Source organism: Stegostoma tigrinum, chromosome 11 (assembly GCF_030684315.1).
Source record: "Stegostoma tigrinum isolate sSteTig4 chromosome 11, sSteTig4.hap1, whole genome shotgun sequence".
NCBI lineage: Eukaryota > Metazoa > Chordata > Chondrichthyes > Orectolobiformes > Stegostomatidae > Stegostoma > Stegostoma tigrinum.
In genome coordinates, this window is record NC_081364.1 from 1,060,172 (window position 1) to 1,078,009 (window position 17,838).

The window sequence follows — 17,838 nt, forward strand, 5'->3', positions numbered from 1 at the left end:
AACTACCTGTTGCCTGCCACTTCAATGCACCACGCTGCTCCCTGGTCAACATCTGTGTCTCTGGCTTGCTACAGTGTTCTAGTGAAGCCCAGTGCAAGCTGGAGGGACAACTCCTCATTTTCCACTTGGGGACTCTACAGCCCTCTGGACTCAATATTGAGTTCAATAATTTTGGGGCCTAAACTCCCCCATGTCCCAGTCCCCCACCCCACACACCAGGCCTTGTTACCATGTAGCCTGCCACTACACACCCCCTGTTGTTAGTCACTAACAGTCCCCATTAACAACTATTCACACCCCCAGCCTGATCATGAGCAACTCCTTTGTCTTTCTCTCTCTTTGGGCTCTATCCTATCGTTCACTCATTACCCCTCCCACCTCCCTATTTTCTGCATATAAACTAACGTTTTCCCAGCCACCATCAGTTCTGAGGAAGGGACACTGGACCCGAAACATTAACTCTGTTTTCTCCTTCACAGATGCTGGCAGACCTGCTGAGCTTTCCCAGCAACTTTGTTTTTGTTCCCGATTTAGAGCATCCACAGTTTATTTGGTTTTTGTTTTAGAATTACATTCAAACCGTTCAAAGCTGTTTACATGGAAACTAGTAGGAATAAGCCAGTCTGCCTTCAAACCCTGTTCCACCATTCCATAGGATTATGGCTGTCCTCATATCTTGATGCCACATTCCTGTTATCTCCCCATACTCTTTGATGCCTTTAAAATCTAAAAAGTATCACTCTCTTTCTTTAACATATTAGTTGATCAGGTTTTCATAGCCTTCTGTGGTATAAAGAATTCCACAGGTTCACTAACCTTTGAGTGAAGAAATATTTCCTCATCTCAGTCATAAAGGTCTACTCCATATCGAGACTGTGTCCCTGTCCTAAACTCCCTAGTCAAAGAAAAAGTCATCCCTACATCTGATCTGTTTACCCTTAGAACTGTATATGTTTCAATCAGATCCCTTCTCATCCTTCTAAACTCTTGAGTACAGGTCCACTCAAGCCAATTTCTCTTCATAGGACTGTCCTGTCATCACTGATGTCAGCGCAGTGAATCTCTGCAGCACTTCTTCTATGCCAAGTATATCCTTTCTTAGGTAGGAAGGCCAAAACAGCATGCAACTCCAGGTATAGTCTCATTAAGGCCCTGTATAACTGCTGTCAGGTATTCTTCTTTCAGGACTCAAATCCTCTTGCAAGCTGCAGTTTACTTTCATTGACTGGTGTACAAGGATACCCAGAACCCTCTGCACACAGACACTTTGTAATATATCACCAGTTAAATAATATTCTGCCTTTGTTTTATATGTAATTAGAACCTGTTTATTTGCAATAAACAGTGATTTTTTTTTTGTTAAGTACACAAACCCAGTCCCTGTTTCTGTTCGTCTGGGTTTATCAGACAGGTAAAAGGGACTTTGCGTAGTTGTTAAAATCTTTCAACTTTTGTGACAACTCTGAAAAGAGCGAGGCTTGATTTACAGTGAACTCTCCAAGAGAGGCACAATCCAGATTAGAACAGTAAACTGAAGTTTTACAGCCCAGACACTCACTAAGGAAAAGAAATAGAGAAACGGAACAGAACAATGTTCTGAATGTATTCAAGAGGTGAGTATATCTAGCACTTGGGGTAAATGAGGTCAAAGGTTAGGGGGAGAAAGCAGGATTAGGCTAATGAGTCGGACAATCAGCTATGATCGTGAAGAATGGCAGAACAGACTCAAAGGGCCAAATGGCCTCCTCTTCTCCTATATTCTGTGTTTCTACGTAACAAAGGCACTCCTCTGGAGCATAGGTTATGGCAGACATTACACAGCAACAGTGCTACAGGGCAAGGACTAACACTTGTCGTTTTAAATTGCACTCCTGGGAACCAAGCTAACCACAAAGCCAGACTGTTGGCAGAATTTCCCACTGGAGGTGATTATGCTTTATTTCACACACCCTCATCAACCTACAGAGATCTGTCGCTCTGAATTGAAATGTATAAAGTTGGTTAAATGCTGAAACACAAGTCTGCAACTCACCATTAATGGTTGATGATTCTGTGCTCTCTATTGCCACTTTTTGTGTCTTTTGCTTTGGAGCCTAAAGCAAAGAAAAAAAAACATGCCAAGTGAGACACCAAACTGGATCTCTCCTTGCCTCACCATGCAGGTGTCAAAGACAGTGGACAGCACATCGTAATTCTAGCCTGAAAAACTAAGTCTATATTTATGAGATGTCGAATATCTCCATTCCAAGCTGAAAATTACATAAAATTTTAAAATAACTTTTCATAGTTCAGGTCTACCTCAATCCCATGTATACTGCAAAACCGGATTTTGATTTCTGAGAAATTATAAAATTTGAGGGAGAAATGTGTTAGTCATTTTCTGGTTTGCTGTCCGACATTGTCCTCGGTTGCATCACTATTCTTGGAATCTACAGAGCCTTAAATAGCTAGATGCAGAACGGAATAAACATCAGGAAAAGTGAAGGCCTTTCCACGGAGTTTGGTAGATTTTGTAGTCAACTTTGAGGTCAATAGTAAGCAGTCACTATGTCACTGACCAAAGAATTTGAATTAAGACATAAAAGAGCAGAGTGCGTCATTCAGCCCAACAAGTCTGTTGTGCCATCAATGAGATCATGGCTGATCTGATAATCCTTAAGTCCACTTTCTTGCTTTTCCCCATAATAATCCTGGATTCCTTAATAATTAAAAATCTGTCTAACTCACCCTCTTGAATATACTAAGCTACCAAGCCTTGAAAGCCCTCTGCGGTAAGGAATTTCACAGATTCACCACCCTCAGAGTGAAGAAATTCTTCTGCTGCTTAGCCACATCTATAAGTAAAGCAGCATAAATTATCTGTACCTTCTCCACCAACTTCAACATTCATTCTCCCATGATTAACACCAGGTGCCAATAGTTTGTACTATCTACAAGATGTGCGAAAACAACTTAACAGGGAATCTGTTGACAGCACCTTCCAAAGTTGTGACCTCTGCCAACTGGGAGAATAAGGGCCTTAGACATCTGGGAACTCCACTTCCAAGTTACCTTTGACTCAGAAATGTCACTATTGTTCACCATCATTGTTAAAATGCTGGGTTTCCTACAGCACATGCACTGTGGCCATCCAAGAAGGCAGATTCCCACCACATCCTCCATGGCAATTCGGGGTGGGAAAAATGTTGGTCTGGCCAATGATATCCATATGCTGTGAACCACAGAACAGAATCATTATTATATGGAAACAGGCCCATTGGCCCATTGAGTCCCTCTGAAGAGCAGCCCTACCAGACATGCTCCCTACCCTATCCTTGTAACCCTGTACTTCCCATGTCTAATCCATCAGTCTGTACATCCCTGGACAATATGGGCAAGTTAGCAAGGCCAATCCACCATAACCTGCACCTCTTTGGGCTCTGGGAGGAAACCAAAGCACCCAGAGGAAATCCATGCAAACATGGGCAGATGTGTAAATTCCACACAAGGGTGGAATCAAACCCAGGTCCCCAGCTCTGTGAGGCAGCAGTGCTAACCACTCAGAAGCTTTAACAGGCAAGCTTGCACAACTGTTCACAAAGAGTGCAGAGCACTGCAGTACAGTCAATACCTTCGTCTTCTTTTCCAGGTCAGCTTCAGTCTTTGGACCCAGTAAATTCAAAACCTGAAAATCATAAAAAGTAGACATTATAACATATTTGACAGAGCACAATTTAAACATTAATTCAGCATGTCCACCCAAGGAAGGTTGTTAACATACACTTGAATTTAGGCTTTGAACAGTTAACTATGGTGATACATGGGGGTGGGGGGGGTACAGAGTACAAGTTTCAAACTAGCAACTAAGAGATCATTAAACTTCTACCTGCCTAGAGCAGACAGAAACTTGTATAATTCCCGCTCTTGCACAGAAGGCTTAAAATCTACAAATGCCTGTTTATGACGCATTTTAGGAATATGCTTTTCATGAACACCTAGATAGTCAGTAACAGTCCATTAGTGGGTCTGTAACAGACACAAGACTGTTATAATCAATGTGTTAAAATATATGGAGATCACTTTAACATCAACAAACAGATAGAGAATGGCGATTAGAGTTTCTGACTCATTATCATCAGGTTGTCAATCAGCTGCAGCTGAGTGGGCAGCAGTTGCAAAATCCATCTCTCTCCCTCCCTCCCTCACGTCTGAATCAGGGAGTTGAGAGTTCAAAACCTACTCAAACAGCACCACACAGAACAGCACTTCAACGTAGTGTGGGAGGGTGTCACTGTCGGGGCAATCTCTTCCAGATGGAATGTTAAACTGAGCCCTGGTTAGCCTTGTGCTCCAACAGTTTTAATTTACTGACCAGAACAATCTGCAGCACTTGCCTGGAGATCCACTTCATTTTTGATAATTTTCCCATCTGCCCACTTCAGTTTATTTCTCACTTCACCTGGGAGAGAAAAATCTCAAACATTAAACACTCCTCACAAAACTCAACACTCAGCAATTCAAATATTTCTTCTGACAGTTATAAGAGCTGTTAACTCCATTCTCAATCTAGTTAGATTCACAGAATTTATTTATTTAGTTAGGCCACATTTGAAGTATCATGTACAGTTCTGATCACCAAACAATTAGAAGGCTATAAGGATATGGAGGCTTTGGAGAGGCTATACAAGAGCTTTACTAGGATGTTACCTGGATTGGATCATATTAGCTTCACGGAGAGGTTGGAAAAACTTGAATGTGCTGTCACAGGCTCAGAGACAACCTAGCGAAGTATATAAAGTTATGAGTAGCATGGAAAAGGTGGACAGTGACAGAGTGTTTTCTCCCCCCAGAGTGGAAAGGTCAAATACTTGGGGGCATAGGTTTAAGATGAGAGATGGAATTTTTAAAAGGAAATGCAAGTACCAATTGTTTTTTTTAAACACGGAGAGTGCTAGGTGCCTGGAAAATATTACCAGGGGAGTTCATAGAATCTGGAAACAGGCCTTTCGGCCCAACAAGTCCACACCAACCCTCAGGGCGTCCCACCCAGATCCATCCCCCGATAACCCATCTAATCTATGCATCCCTGAACACTATGGGCAATTTAGCATGGTCAATCCACCCACCATACACATCTTTGGACTATGGGAGGAAACTGGAGCACCCGGAAGAAACCCACGGAGACATCGGGAGAATGTGTAAACTCCACACAGACAGTTGCCCGAGGGTGGAATCGAACCCGGGTCCCTGGCATCATGAGGCAGCAGTGCTAACCACTGTGCCACCATGCTGCCCCGTGGTAGGAGCAGATAGTAATGTTTAATAGGCAATTAGGTGGGCACAAAAACAGGCAGGGAATAGAGGGATACTGATCATACGCAGATAGATGGATTGGTTTAGAATGGCAACATAGGTGGCACAGACATGGTGGGCCAAAGGACCTGTTTTATGTTCCAGCACAGGAGGCCACTCAGTTGAAAGCACAGTGCTGGCTCATTGAGAAAGCTTTTAGTCCCACTGCCCCCATTAGTGTTTTTCCAACCTTTTTCAAGCAGCTCATTACAGATCACCATGCATCTTCGCAGATCAACATGTTTACACATCATCTCCTTTTCTTCTGCTTTGTACTCTCTCTACGAGTGACAGGCTTCTGAACCCCACCAATACCATCAAGACATGGTGCCGGGCACAGCATTTTCAGTGAAGTAACGAAGCCTTTTCTTGTAGCAATGCCCTGTTCTAGAGGGCTAGGGCTTTCAGTAGTGCCTGTTATAGCACTTGACTGATCTCACATTGTCTTAAGGTGACTGAGATTTCCAACAGACATGTGTCTCTGTGACAACTAGGAAGGTATCCAGCAGGTGTTTCTCACTGTTTTAAAAAATTCATCTAACAAGTGCTAGCTTGGTGTCAAGGCTGGCTTTATTGACTACCCGTAGTCATCCAGAGAGGATGCCAGCTTTACACACATCTTCAAAGATGGTGGCAGAGTAGGGCAGTTCAGCCAGAGCTCGACCAATTTATCCATCTCTTTTGTGTTTTTTTTCCCCCTCTCTTTTTACTTTCAGTGACGTCCTGAACTACCAGCCACAGCAGACTCCAACTCTTGGCCTCAGCACGGACCTGGCAAAGCTTCCTCTCATCCTGGCACAATGGACTCCTGGTTGTCCCCCAACCTGTTGGTCTCTTGGTGGCACGTGGCCTTTTGGCAGCCCCTCAGTGGCACCTGATCTTTTGGTGGCCCAAGGTGGTCTCTTGGCCTGGCATGCCACAGCATGGACTTCTAAACTTATGGTGATTCCAGAGCACTTTCCCCATCTTGAGACAGCCTGGATGTGAAGCCTGGTGCAGTCTGGGGTCAAGACCCATGGTACTCTGGAGGCTAGGTGCCAGTGGTACTGGTTTGGATGGACTGTTTTTGTTTCTCTGTTTTCTAATTTATTCCTATGATCTGTAACTTTTATTTCTTTATTTCTCTATTTTACTCTCTAAGAACTTGTACTGAAGATTCTCTACGTTGGTACCTTGTACCCAAGGTGGCATCTTAACTGGCAACTTTGAAACTTTTCACTGATCTCATTTGAGCATGTGACAATAAAGCTAACTCAATTCAATTCCACACAGGGTGATAACGATTGGTCATGTATCTGACTCACTGCTATCCAAGTGTTGAAGCTGGCACTTGGGTTGTAACTGGGTATCTCCTGGCCAGTTGGGAATCAAACAAAATGCTATAAGCTTGGCATTACATTTAGATGTGGTAAGGTAACAACAGCATTTGGGGCTTTATTGAACCATCTGGGTTTCTCTGTGACAACACAACAGTTTCATATTCACACCTACTGAGACCAGCTTTGAATTTCTTGCGGCAATTCTACTTTCAAACTGCCATCTCAACATCAGAACTCACATTCTCTGAATTATTGAAATGACTCGATAAAATTCCAGAGGCACATCAAATCTTTCCAAGGCAAATACATCTACTGCCTTTTAACAAGGCGGGAAACATTTATTCTGAATCTTAAACCATTCATAAGGATTCTATGCTGTTCACTTTGCAAGTTCAGTAAGTCCCAGTGTGAACAATCCACCAGTGGAACAGAAACATAACCTTGGATAAGAGTCAATCATGAAGTTGTACAGCACGAAAAAGGACACCTCAGGCCAACTCAGCCACCCCAACTAGGTTTCCCAAACTGAACTAGTCCCATTCGCCCATGATTGGCCCATATCCCTATAAACTTTTCCTATTCATGTACATGCTGAAATGTCTTTTAAATGCTCTAATTGTACTTGCTTCGACTACTTCCTCTGGCAATTAATTTCATACACATGCTCTTGTTGAAAATCACGGACACATTTTCCCAAAACAAAGCGGCTCACAGCAGTGAATACACACTAGGCAGTGACAAAGAAATAGACAATAGACAATTGTTTGTAAGAAATAGAGACAATGGCAGACTGAGTGGTTTTTCACATTTCCTAACACTCACTCATTAATAATCCCATGTTAAAGTGGTATCGGTCCAACATGAGCTGGTTTCTGTACTTGTTGACTGCTGCTTCAACCTAGTAAGGACACAATAAGAATGTTAAAACACACTCTTGTTGACTAAAGGAACGCCCGTTAATTTATATCAGAAACACTGCAGGCATGAAGCTATAAATCACCTCCTACTCATCATTTATTTAAATGACAAAGAAATTCCACATCAAGATGGCCCAGGACGCAACGACCCCAAACCCAGGCAACAGACACTCTTCAGTTTTTAGGTTGTTCTTTAATTGCTGTGTGTGGAGTATTTAAAAAGGTGCTGTATCACTAATGGATGAACTCAGAATCAGAATGTCAAGCTTTCTTCCAATGAGAACTTTGAGGAAAAGATGTTTTTGTCCCCCCAAGAGATGCAAGTATTACTGGCTTGGCCACTTATTGCCCATCGCCAACTGCCCTTGAAATGTTGGTGGAACCGAAAGATTTATTGTTGTTTAGCACAGGGTTGAGTTATTGGGATTCTATATTAAACATATAGATTTGTCTGTGTGTTTGAACAATTAACTTCTTAAAACAATACCTATCAGTCAAAAACACACAGAATTGTAGATGCTGGAAATTTGAAACAAAGGTACAAACAAACAGAAACTCAGGTCTGGCAGCATCTGTGCAGAGAAAGCACAGCCATCATTTAGATCCTGTGACCTTTCTTCAGAACCGAATGTAGCTAAGGTGGTTATACATACTGAAGACAGGGATAGGGGTCAGAAGGAAACAAGTAAACCATAGATGAAGATGGAGCCTGACACAGAAAGTAGTAGTTGGGCAGGAATAGATAATGGTGAGCTAGGGAGAAGGAAAAGCTGCTTGTGGGGACTATTAATGGGTTGGCTGTGATGAAAGCTGCCATCAGTACAGAGATGTGCGAGGCAAGTGTTTTTAAAACGTAGAGGGTAGTAGGTACATGAAACATGCTGTCAGGGAGGTGGCAGAAGCAGGTAAGATAGCAAAGTTTAAGATGTTAACAAGGCAGTGAGCAGAAGAACGCTGACCACATGTAGGCTGGTGGCATTAGTTTAGAACGGCATCATGGTCAGTACAGACATGTCGGGCTGAGGGGCCTGTCCCTGTGCTGTACTGGTGTATGTTCTAGGGATCACTGGATCCAAAATGTTGACTCTGCTTTCTCTCCACAAATGTGGTCAGAGCTGTTGTTTCTCCAGCAATTTCTGTTTTTGAGCCATAATTCCAAAGAGGATGAACTAATGCAGGGTTCCTCGGGATTTAGCTTTCCAGACCCTGGTTTTAAATTTTAGTCTGTGCGGGAAGTCGCCCAGGAAAGAGGCACGTATCAATCCCCAAATTGCTTCTTTTGATGGAATAGCATGCTAAGCAGCATTCCTATGAAAAAGGAGCTTACAGCAATGAAATAGTCATAGAACAAAACGTTAATAATGCCAGACCAGAGAGTTGGGACATAGTCAGTGGAAAAGAAGTTAAGTTTTGGTAGTTTAAAAATGAAAGACAAAAAGGAATTGAAACTGCATCAGGGATATTACGGCACTGGAGGAAAGCTACGCCAGTTCCAGCAGATACGTTGAAATTTTAGTTTATTTTAAAATATTTCAACACTTGAGGAGTCTCTTCCTACCTTGGAAGTAAGCTGAACTGGATCTTACTTGAAGTACAGCACTAGACCTTCTTAGAGATGTAATAAAGTTTGTAAATTGGGCCAGGTTATACTGATTCCAGTACAAAGCTATGGTTTATTTTAATCTGTTTTGAGTACTTCATCTATTATTAGCGCATTTAAATTTTTTTGAATCGGTGTTATAACAGATTTTTCCTTCTTGTTCATATTCATTACTGTTGTTAATAAACTGTTGTTTTGTTATGAAAACAAATGCTTCAACATTGCACTTATATTTTATTTGAAGATCATCCTGATAACAAAATATATTGATCTATCCAGGAAGGGTCTAGGCCCGAAACGTCAGCTTCTATGCTCCTGAGATACTGCTTGGCCTGCTGTGTTCATCCAGCTCCACACTTTGTTAGTTTAAGTTCCAGTTTGGGATCTCTCTCAGTTTGGGATCTGACTTGTTTGGTACTAACAATAATTAGGTATAACACCATAACAATTGTTATCAGTGAATTATAATGCCGTCTACAGTGCAATTAGGGAGGGAGTTCCAGGATTTTGATTCATCAACACTGAAGGAACAGTGAGTAACTTGGAGGTGGTGTTTGAGATGGAAGTGGTTGTAGGTTTGGAATGTGCTGTCTCAGCAGTCTTGATGAACTTCTACAATGCATTTTGTAGAAGGCCACCCTGCCACTAGCGAGCATCAGTGGTAAAAGGCAGCGAATACTGAATGTTTGTGAATGCAGTGCCAATCTAGGGGTTGATTTATCCTGGATGGTGTAAGGCTTCACACGTGTTTTTGCAGCTGCATTTATCCAGACAAGTGCAGCGTACTATATAAGTCTTAACTTGTGAATTGTAGATGATGCACAGGCTTTTAGAAGCAGGTTATTCATTGAAGGATTGCTTTTGTAGCCAGAATGTTTACACAGCTCATTCAGGTTAGTTTCTGGGCAAAAGTAACCCTAGGATATTGACTGTGGCACTTCAGCACTGTAACATTTACTGTTGTTGGAGAAGGTCATTGCCTGTACTTGCACAACATGAGTGCTACTTGCTACTTATTAGCATAAGCTTGAAGATATGAATTGCCAAAAAGTAACATGACTGGGTTGGATCCTTCATTTTGTGTATTGGATATTCCCGGGTAATCATTCCCATTTTTGGCTAATTGATAGCACTGTGGCTGTACTGGAACAATTTGTTAATTCTGGAGCACAAGTCTTCAGTATTGTCACCAGGATGTTTAGCCTTTGCACTATCCAGTTCATCCATTGAACTGCCCGAAGGCTGGCATCTGGGACGTTGGGATTTCAGGAGGAAGCAGAGGTGGATCATCCACTCAACAACAGTGGCTGAAGATTGCTGCATATTTCTCAGCCTTTCAGGTTGTAACAATCTGGTGGGTTCTCTAACATATTGAAAACAGGGATTATCTCCAAGACTCTCACTGCCCGTTTTTGGGCAGGCCACAAATGCTATTTCCCTGACCAAGGGTTAACTATACTGACGGTTAACATTTTACGTGACCCATTGTCAAATGTTGTCTGAGAACATTCCTCTGACTCCAGGGGCATTATACTAGATTGAAGGAACAATCCAAATAGAATCATAGAATCTGTACAGTGTGGAAGACAGCCAATCAGCCAGTCGAGTCCACACCCACCCTCTAAAGAGCAACTTACCTGGAACCACTCTCCTTGTCCTATCCCTGTAAACCTGCATTTCCTATGGCTAATCCACCTAGCCTGCACATTGCTGGACAGTAGGGATAATTTAGCATGGTCAATCCACCTAACCTGGGCTGTGGCAGGAAGCCGGAGCACCCGGAGGAAACTCATGCAGACAGGGCAAACTTCACAATCTCGCGCAAGGGGTGTAATTGAGCCCATGTCCCTGACACTGTGAAGTAGCAGCACTAACCACTGAGCCACCATGCTATTCAAAACAAATGATTATTCTGCAAGCTCCACTGCCATTGTAAATTAGAGATGTACTAGGACACTCTGCTTTAGGGAGAACACTGACGCATCAAAGGGCTCTCACGGTGTACAAATACATTCATCACTTGGCAGAAAGTGCCGCTCTGTGGGTCGTCAGCTGTCCAATATCACCTCCAGCAGGCCTATTCTGACCACCTTAGGGGAGGCGATGGCCTAGTACTAATATTGCTGGAATGCCAATCCAGAGACCCAGATAATGCTCTGGGGACCGAGGCCCAGATAATGCTCTGGGGACCTGGGCTCAAATCCCGCCACAGCAGTTGGTGGAATTTGAATTCAATAAAATATCTGGAATTAGAGTCTAACAATGACCAGGAATCCACTGTCGATTGTCAGAAAAACCCATCAGGCTCACTAATGTCCTTTAGGGAAGGAAACTGCTGTCCTTACCTGGTCTGGCCTACAGGTGATTCCAGACCCTCAGCAATGTCGTTGACTCATAACTGCCTGCTGGGCAATGAGGAACGGGCAATAAATGCTACCTAGTCAGCGATGCCCTCATCCCATGAATGAAAAATAAATAAAGGAGCTTAACGTCTAATGCAAACAACAGAGAAGGCAAGTAGCCAAACATACATTGAGCTGCTATAGCAAGCAACAAGAAGCTGATTAGAGTCATAGCTTGGGAGGAGACAACCATTTTCTGTAGAGATCCTGCAGATCTTGCGTTGCAAATAGGAAGGCCTGAGTCAACTCACCACTTCCTCAATCTGCTCCGGTGTCACCACCACTCCAATTCCACATTCTCTCTCAAAATCTGCACTGTCGATTGGACCCAGCTGATGGTTTTTAATGTAATTGAGAGAAGCTAATTGAAAGAGATAAAATGAGGTTAATTTTTGTCCCTCCAAAATGAAGAAAGTCCGTTTCTGACTGGTCATAGTCAGAAGTTAACATTTTAGTTTGATGAGTACAAAAGGACCTGTGTTCATTCCTGCTTCCAGCTCATCGTGGTGTTCCGCTGCAGCTGTGGCTACGATTACTACCTGCTACCCCCCCGGGACAGAGAACTGTAATTACAGCAAACACACTGCTTGGGGTAAGTGGGGCTTTAGTGATAGGCCCCTATGACATACACGGCTAGTCACATACCCCCGGATGAGCGACAGACTCTTGTGGCCTGTTGGTGAGGAGGAGTGGGGACTTGGTCAGGATTTTGATGCCTATTGCTGAGGTTAAGATGGGAGTTGAACAGAGTTTGGGGGTTGTGTTGTGAAGGGGAAAGGGAAATTGGCCAGGATTTTGGGCCTAAGCTAAGGCTGAGATGATTTCGTCATGGAACTGGGCCTGTGATAAGGCTAAGGCAGGGGCTGGGGCCAAGGGCTAAGGATGACGTTCTAGTTGCCCAGTTATAGGAAGGATATTATTAAGCTGGAGAGGATTCAGTTTGGATTTACCAAGGTGTTACTGGTTATGGAAGATTTGAGTAGTACAGAAAGGCTAAACAGACTGGGACGTTTTTCCACGGGAGCATAAGCGATTGAGAGGTGATCGTACAGAAGTTTATAAAATAATGAAAGGTATGGATAGAGTTAATGGTAGTTGTCTTTTCCCTCGGGTGGGGGTTTCAAACGAGGAGGCACATTTTTAAGATGAGAGGTGAAATATTTAAAAAAAGAAATAGGAGCAATTTCTTTTTTATACAGAGTATGGTCTGCGCACAGAATAAACTTCTTGGGAAAGTGGCTGATACGGGTAAGGTTTAAAAGATGTTCAGGTAACTAAGAGAATAAGAAAGGTTAGGAGGGATATGGCCCAGGGACAGGCACATGGCTCTAATTTAGTTTGGGATTATGTGTGGCATGGACTGGTTGGACCGAAGGGTCTATTTCCATACTGTATGACTCCGACTCAGAGATCAAAAGGGAACAGGAAGTAGAGAGTGCAAGGTAAAGACAGAACGGTCTCTAACCAAGTTGTTTAAAAAACCATGATCACTGCAAGAGTTATGAGAATAGAAGAATGTCATGTGGAAAGTCAAAGTAAGACCAGCAGAAAGACTACTCAATGCAAATTCACACCAAAAGTATCAGAGTGTGACAAGTTGGATGTAGCTAGGATGGTTCGCCTGGCTGTTGCATCTGACAATAAGTGGGTAGCTAGTTCAGGTTGATATGAGGAGGAATGTCTTCACTCAGAGGGTATGGATCTTTGGAATTCCCTGCCCCAGCAGGGCGTGGAGGATCAGTCATTGAGGATTTTCAACAGATCGATAGGTCCTGGAGATCAAAGACATCACAGATATGTTGAATGTGCATCAAGGTGGCAATGAGGTAGATGATCAGTCATGGTTTAACTGAACGTCACAACTCCACTGAAGGGGTGAATGGCCTACTCCTGTGATCATTTTGCTCGTGCGGCTGGATGTAAAAGATCATTTGACACTAAGAAAAGCAGTCAAATTCTCCCCGTGCCCAGCATACCCCCTACACTCAACCATCTCCCAACACACACACACACACACATACACACACACACACAGCCGTGAAGGGCAACACTTTTCAGTTCTGAAGCGTTGTCATACTGCGCTCGAAACAATAACTTTGTTACTCTCTCCACAGATGCTGCCAGATCTGCTGAGTTTCTCCAGCATTTTCTGTGTTAAAGAATTTAATCTTTTACCTGATATCTAAGATATGATTAGAAGCTAACTACCACAAGCAGTTTATTAGATTCAGCAACTATAGGGTTCTCCTGCATTTTAGATTCACATATTTCCTGTCCTTACAACACCCCAAAGTAGATTGGAAAGGGATCTGTCAGGGAAAGTAGCAGAAATTCATCTACAGCAACATATCACCAACAGCTGATGTGGTTGGACTGAGATACATAATCTGCATAGTTAACCGTCACTGTACCAAGCAGCTTTCTGAAGCAGACAGATTGAACTCGTTCGTGGAAAGAATTCCCAGGCCAGGAGGTTAACCTTACCATTGAGCTGCAGGTCTGAGGTCACTTCCTTCTTTGCAATGTACTTGACCAGGAAGCCCAGATGAGTCTGGTCCTTGAGTCGAGTGGCTGCATTATACAGGAGTGTGCCTGTTGCCTTGTCTGGTGTAGAACCCAAAATTTCTTGTGCCTGGTGTTTGAAGAAGAGAGATAGAGTGAGCTATGGGTCGGGAGGACATTTGCACGTTAGAAGGCTCCCCCCTCAATTAACTCCCAGATTCATTAAACTGCCCTCAGCACATGGAAAACAGATGTCACAGTCTCAGAAAACACAAATGCTGACTTTCAGCTGCTCAGTGGAGCAAACACTGTCCCCATGCTTGGTACCATGGCCAGCTGGCTTTATCCGTTATTAGGCCTGGTTATTCCTTTATGATTCTCACCTATTATCATCCCACACATTTCTCCTTCATTGACTCACTCAGTGGTATTTTCTTCTCAATCTTCTGACATTTACTGAAATATAACTTTATACCTCAGCTTCCAGGCTGATCAAACCACCAAAACCTGTTCCCATCAAACACTCCCACCACCAGAACAGTGTGGGGTTAAGATAGAGTAAAGCTTCCTTAACACTGTCCACATCAAACACTCCCAGAAAAGGGGCAGCATGGGGCTAGGGACAGAGTAAAGCTCCCTATACTCTTTTAAAGCTTTCTGTACACTTTCTCCCAGGACAGGTGCAGGACACGGTTAGATACAAAGTAAAGCTCCCTCTAGTCTCAAACTGAAACTAGAGCTCCCCTTACATTGCCCTTATCAAACACTCCCAGGACAGGTACAGCAGGAGGTTAGATACAGAGTAAAACTCCCTCTACTCCATTAAACCAAAAGTAAAGCTATGTCTATACTGTCCCCAGGACAGATGTATGCAAAATTATATTGAGTAAAAGCCAGTCTGACAGAACAATTTATCAGTGTTCAGTGTTCAATGCTCAATGCATTAACTGGTCTTATAAATATTTCCACATGATCTAAGCAAACCAATAACTGTAAAAATGTTTACAAATTTATGTCAGTCCTAAAATTGACAGTGACATCACCTAATGCTACCAAAACGCTGAGTAGTTAAACTGGTTATTCCCTCCACATTTCCACCATTTGAATAAAGCATTCCTCTCCAAAACTAATACAAGGGAAGAAAACTGAAATCTAATTTGTCCTTTTACAACACAATGTTCAAACATCTGAGACCAATTCACTCAGCAAGCCGCTTCACATCCCACAAAGAGTACTCAAATTAACAACCACAAATTCTCGTTTAACTGACATTGCTTGCGAGAAGTATTGCTCAGATCGCCCATAGATTTCTTCAAATGGTGGTTCAGCATCTAGCACATCCAAAAGGACACGCTGACCCTTCAACACTGGAGCACTCCCTCAGTTTTGACCCTCCAATAGTGGGCACCGTAGATGCGTTCTAACTGTCAGCCTTGGTTGAGTTGATTGTCTCTGGTCCCTGGCTTTAACCAGCAGCCAGTGACTCAAAGAAAAGGCTGAGCTCACACCTACTTCAACTATAATGGTATTATCACTAGACTATTAATCCAGAGACCCAGATACATTCTCGGGATCTAGCTTCGAATCCCACTACAGCAAATGGTGGAGTATGATTCAATAAATATCTGGAATTAAGAATCTAACGATGACTGTGAATCCATTGTTGATGTCAGAAAAACCCAGATCCTCACCTGGTCTGGCCGACATATGACTCCAGACCCACAGCAATGTGGTTGAGTCTTAATTGCCCTCTGGGTATTTAGGAATGGGAAATAGATGCTGCCTAGCCAGGGAGGTCCCTCATCCCATGAATAAAGAAAAAAAAGGTCCATTTCCACACATGGGTATAATTTGTGCAAGTAACATTCTGTTACTTAAATCTTTTCTCTCCTTCATTGGTTGAATCACCTTCTCACAGAACTTCCCAAAGCAGCACCCTTCAAAACCATGACCACATCATTGAAACATAGAAGATAGGAGCAGACAAGGCCACTTAGCCCTTCGAGTCTGCTCTGCCATTCTTCACAATCATGGCTGATTGTCCAACTCAACAGCCTAATCCTGCTTTCTCCTCAAAACCTTTGACTCCCTTCACCCCAAATGCTATATCTAGCCGCTTCTTGATTACATTCAACGTTTTTGCATCAACTACTTCCTACGGTAATGAATTCCACAGGTTCATCACTCTTTAGGTAAAGAAATGTCTCCACATTTCTGCCCCGAATCCTCATACTATCTAGCAGAACAAGGACAACAGATTCCATGGTAACAGCACTAACTGGAAGTTTGCTGCCAAGCAATTCACCATTCTGACTTGGAAATATATTGCTGCTCCTTCAGTGCCGCTGGGTTGAAATCTTGGAATTTCCTCCCTAACTGCATTGTGGGTCTACTTACACCCCAAGCACTGCAGTGATTCAAGACAAAACTCGTTACTACCTTCTCCAAAAGCAATTTGACATGGAGAAATTATGCACAGAGTGGCCTCCATCTGTGTTGTCAAACGTTCTAAACATCTGAAGTGGTGGAATAGGTGGGAGACGTGGTCTAGCATAGACATAATGGCTCAAATGGCTTTCTTCGATGTTGTAACCACTCCACAATTCTAATCAATGCTGGCCTTGCAAGTGATGCTCACAGCCCAATAACAAATACAAATGTTTATATTATTTCGCCCTCCCAGAACTTTATTAGATCTCATTCACTAAACTGGTTTCGAACCCAGAAATCCCAATACTTGACAACACGGAGACAGGCCATTCAGCCCTTTGTGCCTGTGCCAGTTTTGTGACGGAAAGAAAGGGTGGTAGTAATCTGGAACTCACTCCCTGTGAGGGTGCGAGAGGCAGAAAGCCTCACAGCATTCAGCAAGTATTTAGGTGAGCATTAGCGATGTCAAGACATACAAGACCAAGTTCTAGGAAATGGGATTAGAATAGCTTGGTGATTGTTTTTAACTAGCACAGTAATCGATGGGCCGAAAAGCTCCTCTCCGGGCTGTAAAAGTTGACGCCCAGGCCCAGGGCCGCGCCAAGGCCCACGTTCCAGGAGATCTCCCGCCGTCCACAAGCCATAGCCCTCGCTCCCACCTGCTCGATGGCCTGAATGAGGAGGCCGCACAGCGCCTGGTTCCTCAGGGTTTCTTTGGCTTTCTGCTCGCTCAGGCCGATCCCACGGAAGAGTTCAAGACGCGAGGCCGGGACCGCCATCATTCACTCTGACCCCGCCGCATGAGCAGGGCCCGCCCCTCATTCTGACCAATTACTGCCCGTCCGGCCGTCCGAGGCTAACCAATCACTGCGAAATATGCCGTCCCGCCTTCTGGGACTAGCCAATCACCATATGACATGGCTTCCACCCGCCAGCGGAGGTCCCACCTCTTTGGCCAGGTTGACCAATAGACATCGGATATCTCGTCACACCCCTTCAGCATCGGACCAATCCCCCCGCTTATCTAACCCGCCCAGTGATTGAAGACTATGGTACCCAGATTGACCAATCATGTTCCATCCGCCTGACAAACTGTCCGATAATTGGTCAAAACCGCCCCGCGTCCGGATATGGCCCACCATTCGGAGTGACAGGATGTTGCATCACGCAGCACTATCTGAAGGTACGAATGTATTCGAGGCTCTTCGGCCTTCTCTACGTGCACTAGCGCTTCGTTCGATGCCCCGGACCGAGCGAAGCTGCTTCACAGGCCTAGGTTCTGCATGCTTTATTCAGTATAGGGTAATTTCTTAAATCATAGAATGCCCACGGTGTGG

At 43.6% G+C, this 17,838-nt stretch overlaps 1 protein-coding gene across 1 annotated transcript in view; it reads right to left on the reverse strand.

The window, feature by feature from the left end:
• Window positions 1–17,307, reverse strand: part of qars1 (glutaminyl-tRNA synthetase 1) — a 61,140-nt gene extending 43,833 nt beyond the window's left edge. The window contains exons 1-7 of the mRNA XM_059649676.1: window positions 17,161–17,307; window positions 14,054–14,201; window positions 11,821–11,930; window positions 7,473–7,548; window positions 4,374–4,438; window positions 3,611–3,664; window positions 2,033–2,093 (exon numbers count right to left, since the gene is read on the reverse strand). Of these exons, the coding sequence (XP_059505659.1) occupies window positions 2,033–2,093; window positions 3,611–3,664; window positions 4,374–4,438; window positions 7,473–7,548; window positions 11,821–11,930; window positions 14,054–14,201; window positions 17,161–17,283 (637 nt within the window). The 5' untranslated portion in view covers window positions 17,284–17,307. The remainder of the gene's footprint in view (window positions 1–2,032; window positions 2,094–3,610; window positions 3,665–4,373; window positions 4,439–7,472; window positions 7,549–11,820; window positions 11,931–14,053; window positions 14,202–17,160) is intronic.
• Between the last annotated feature and the right edge of the window lie 531 nt (window positions 17,308–17,838).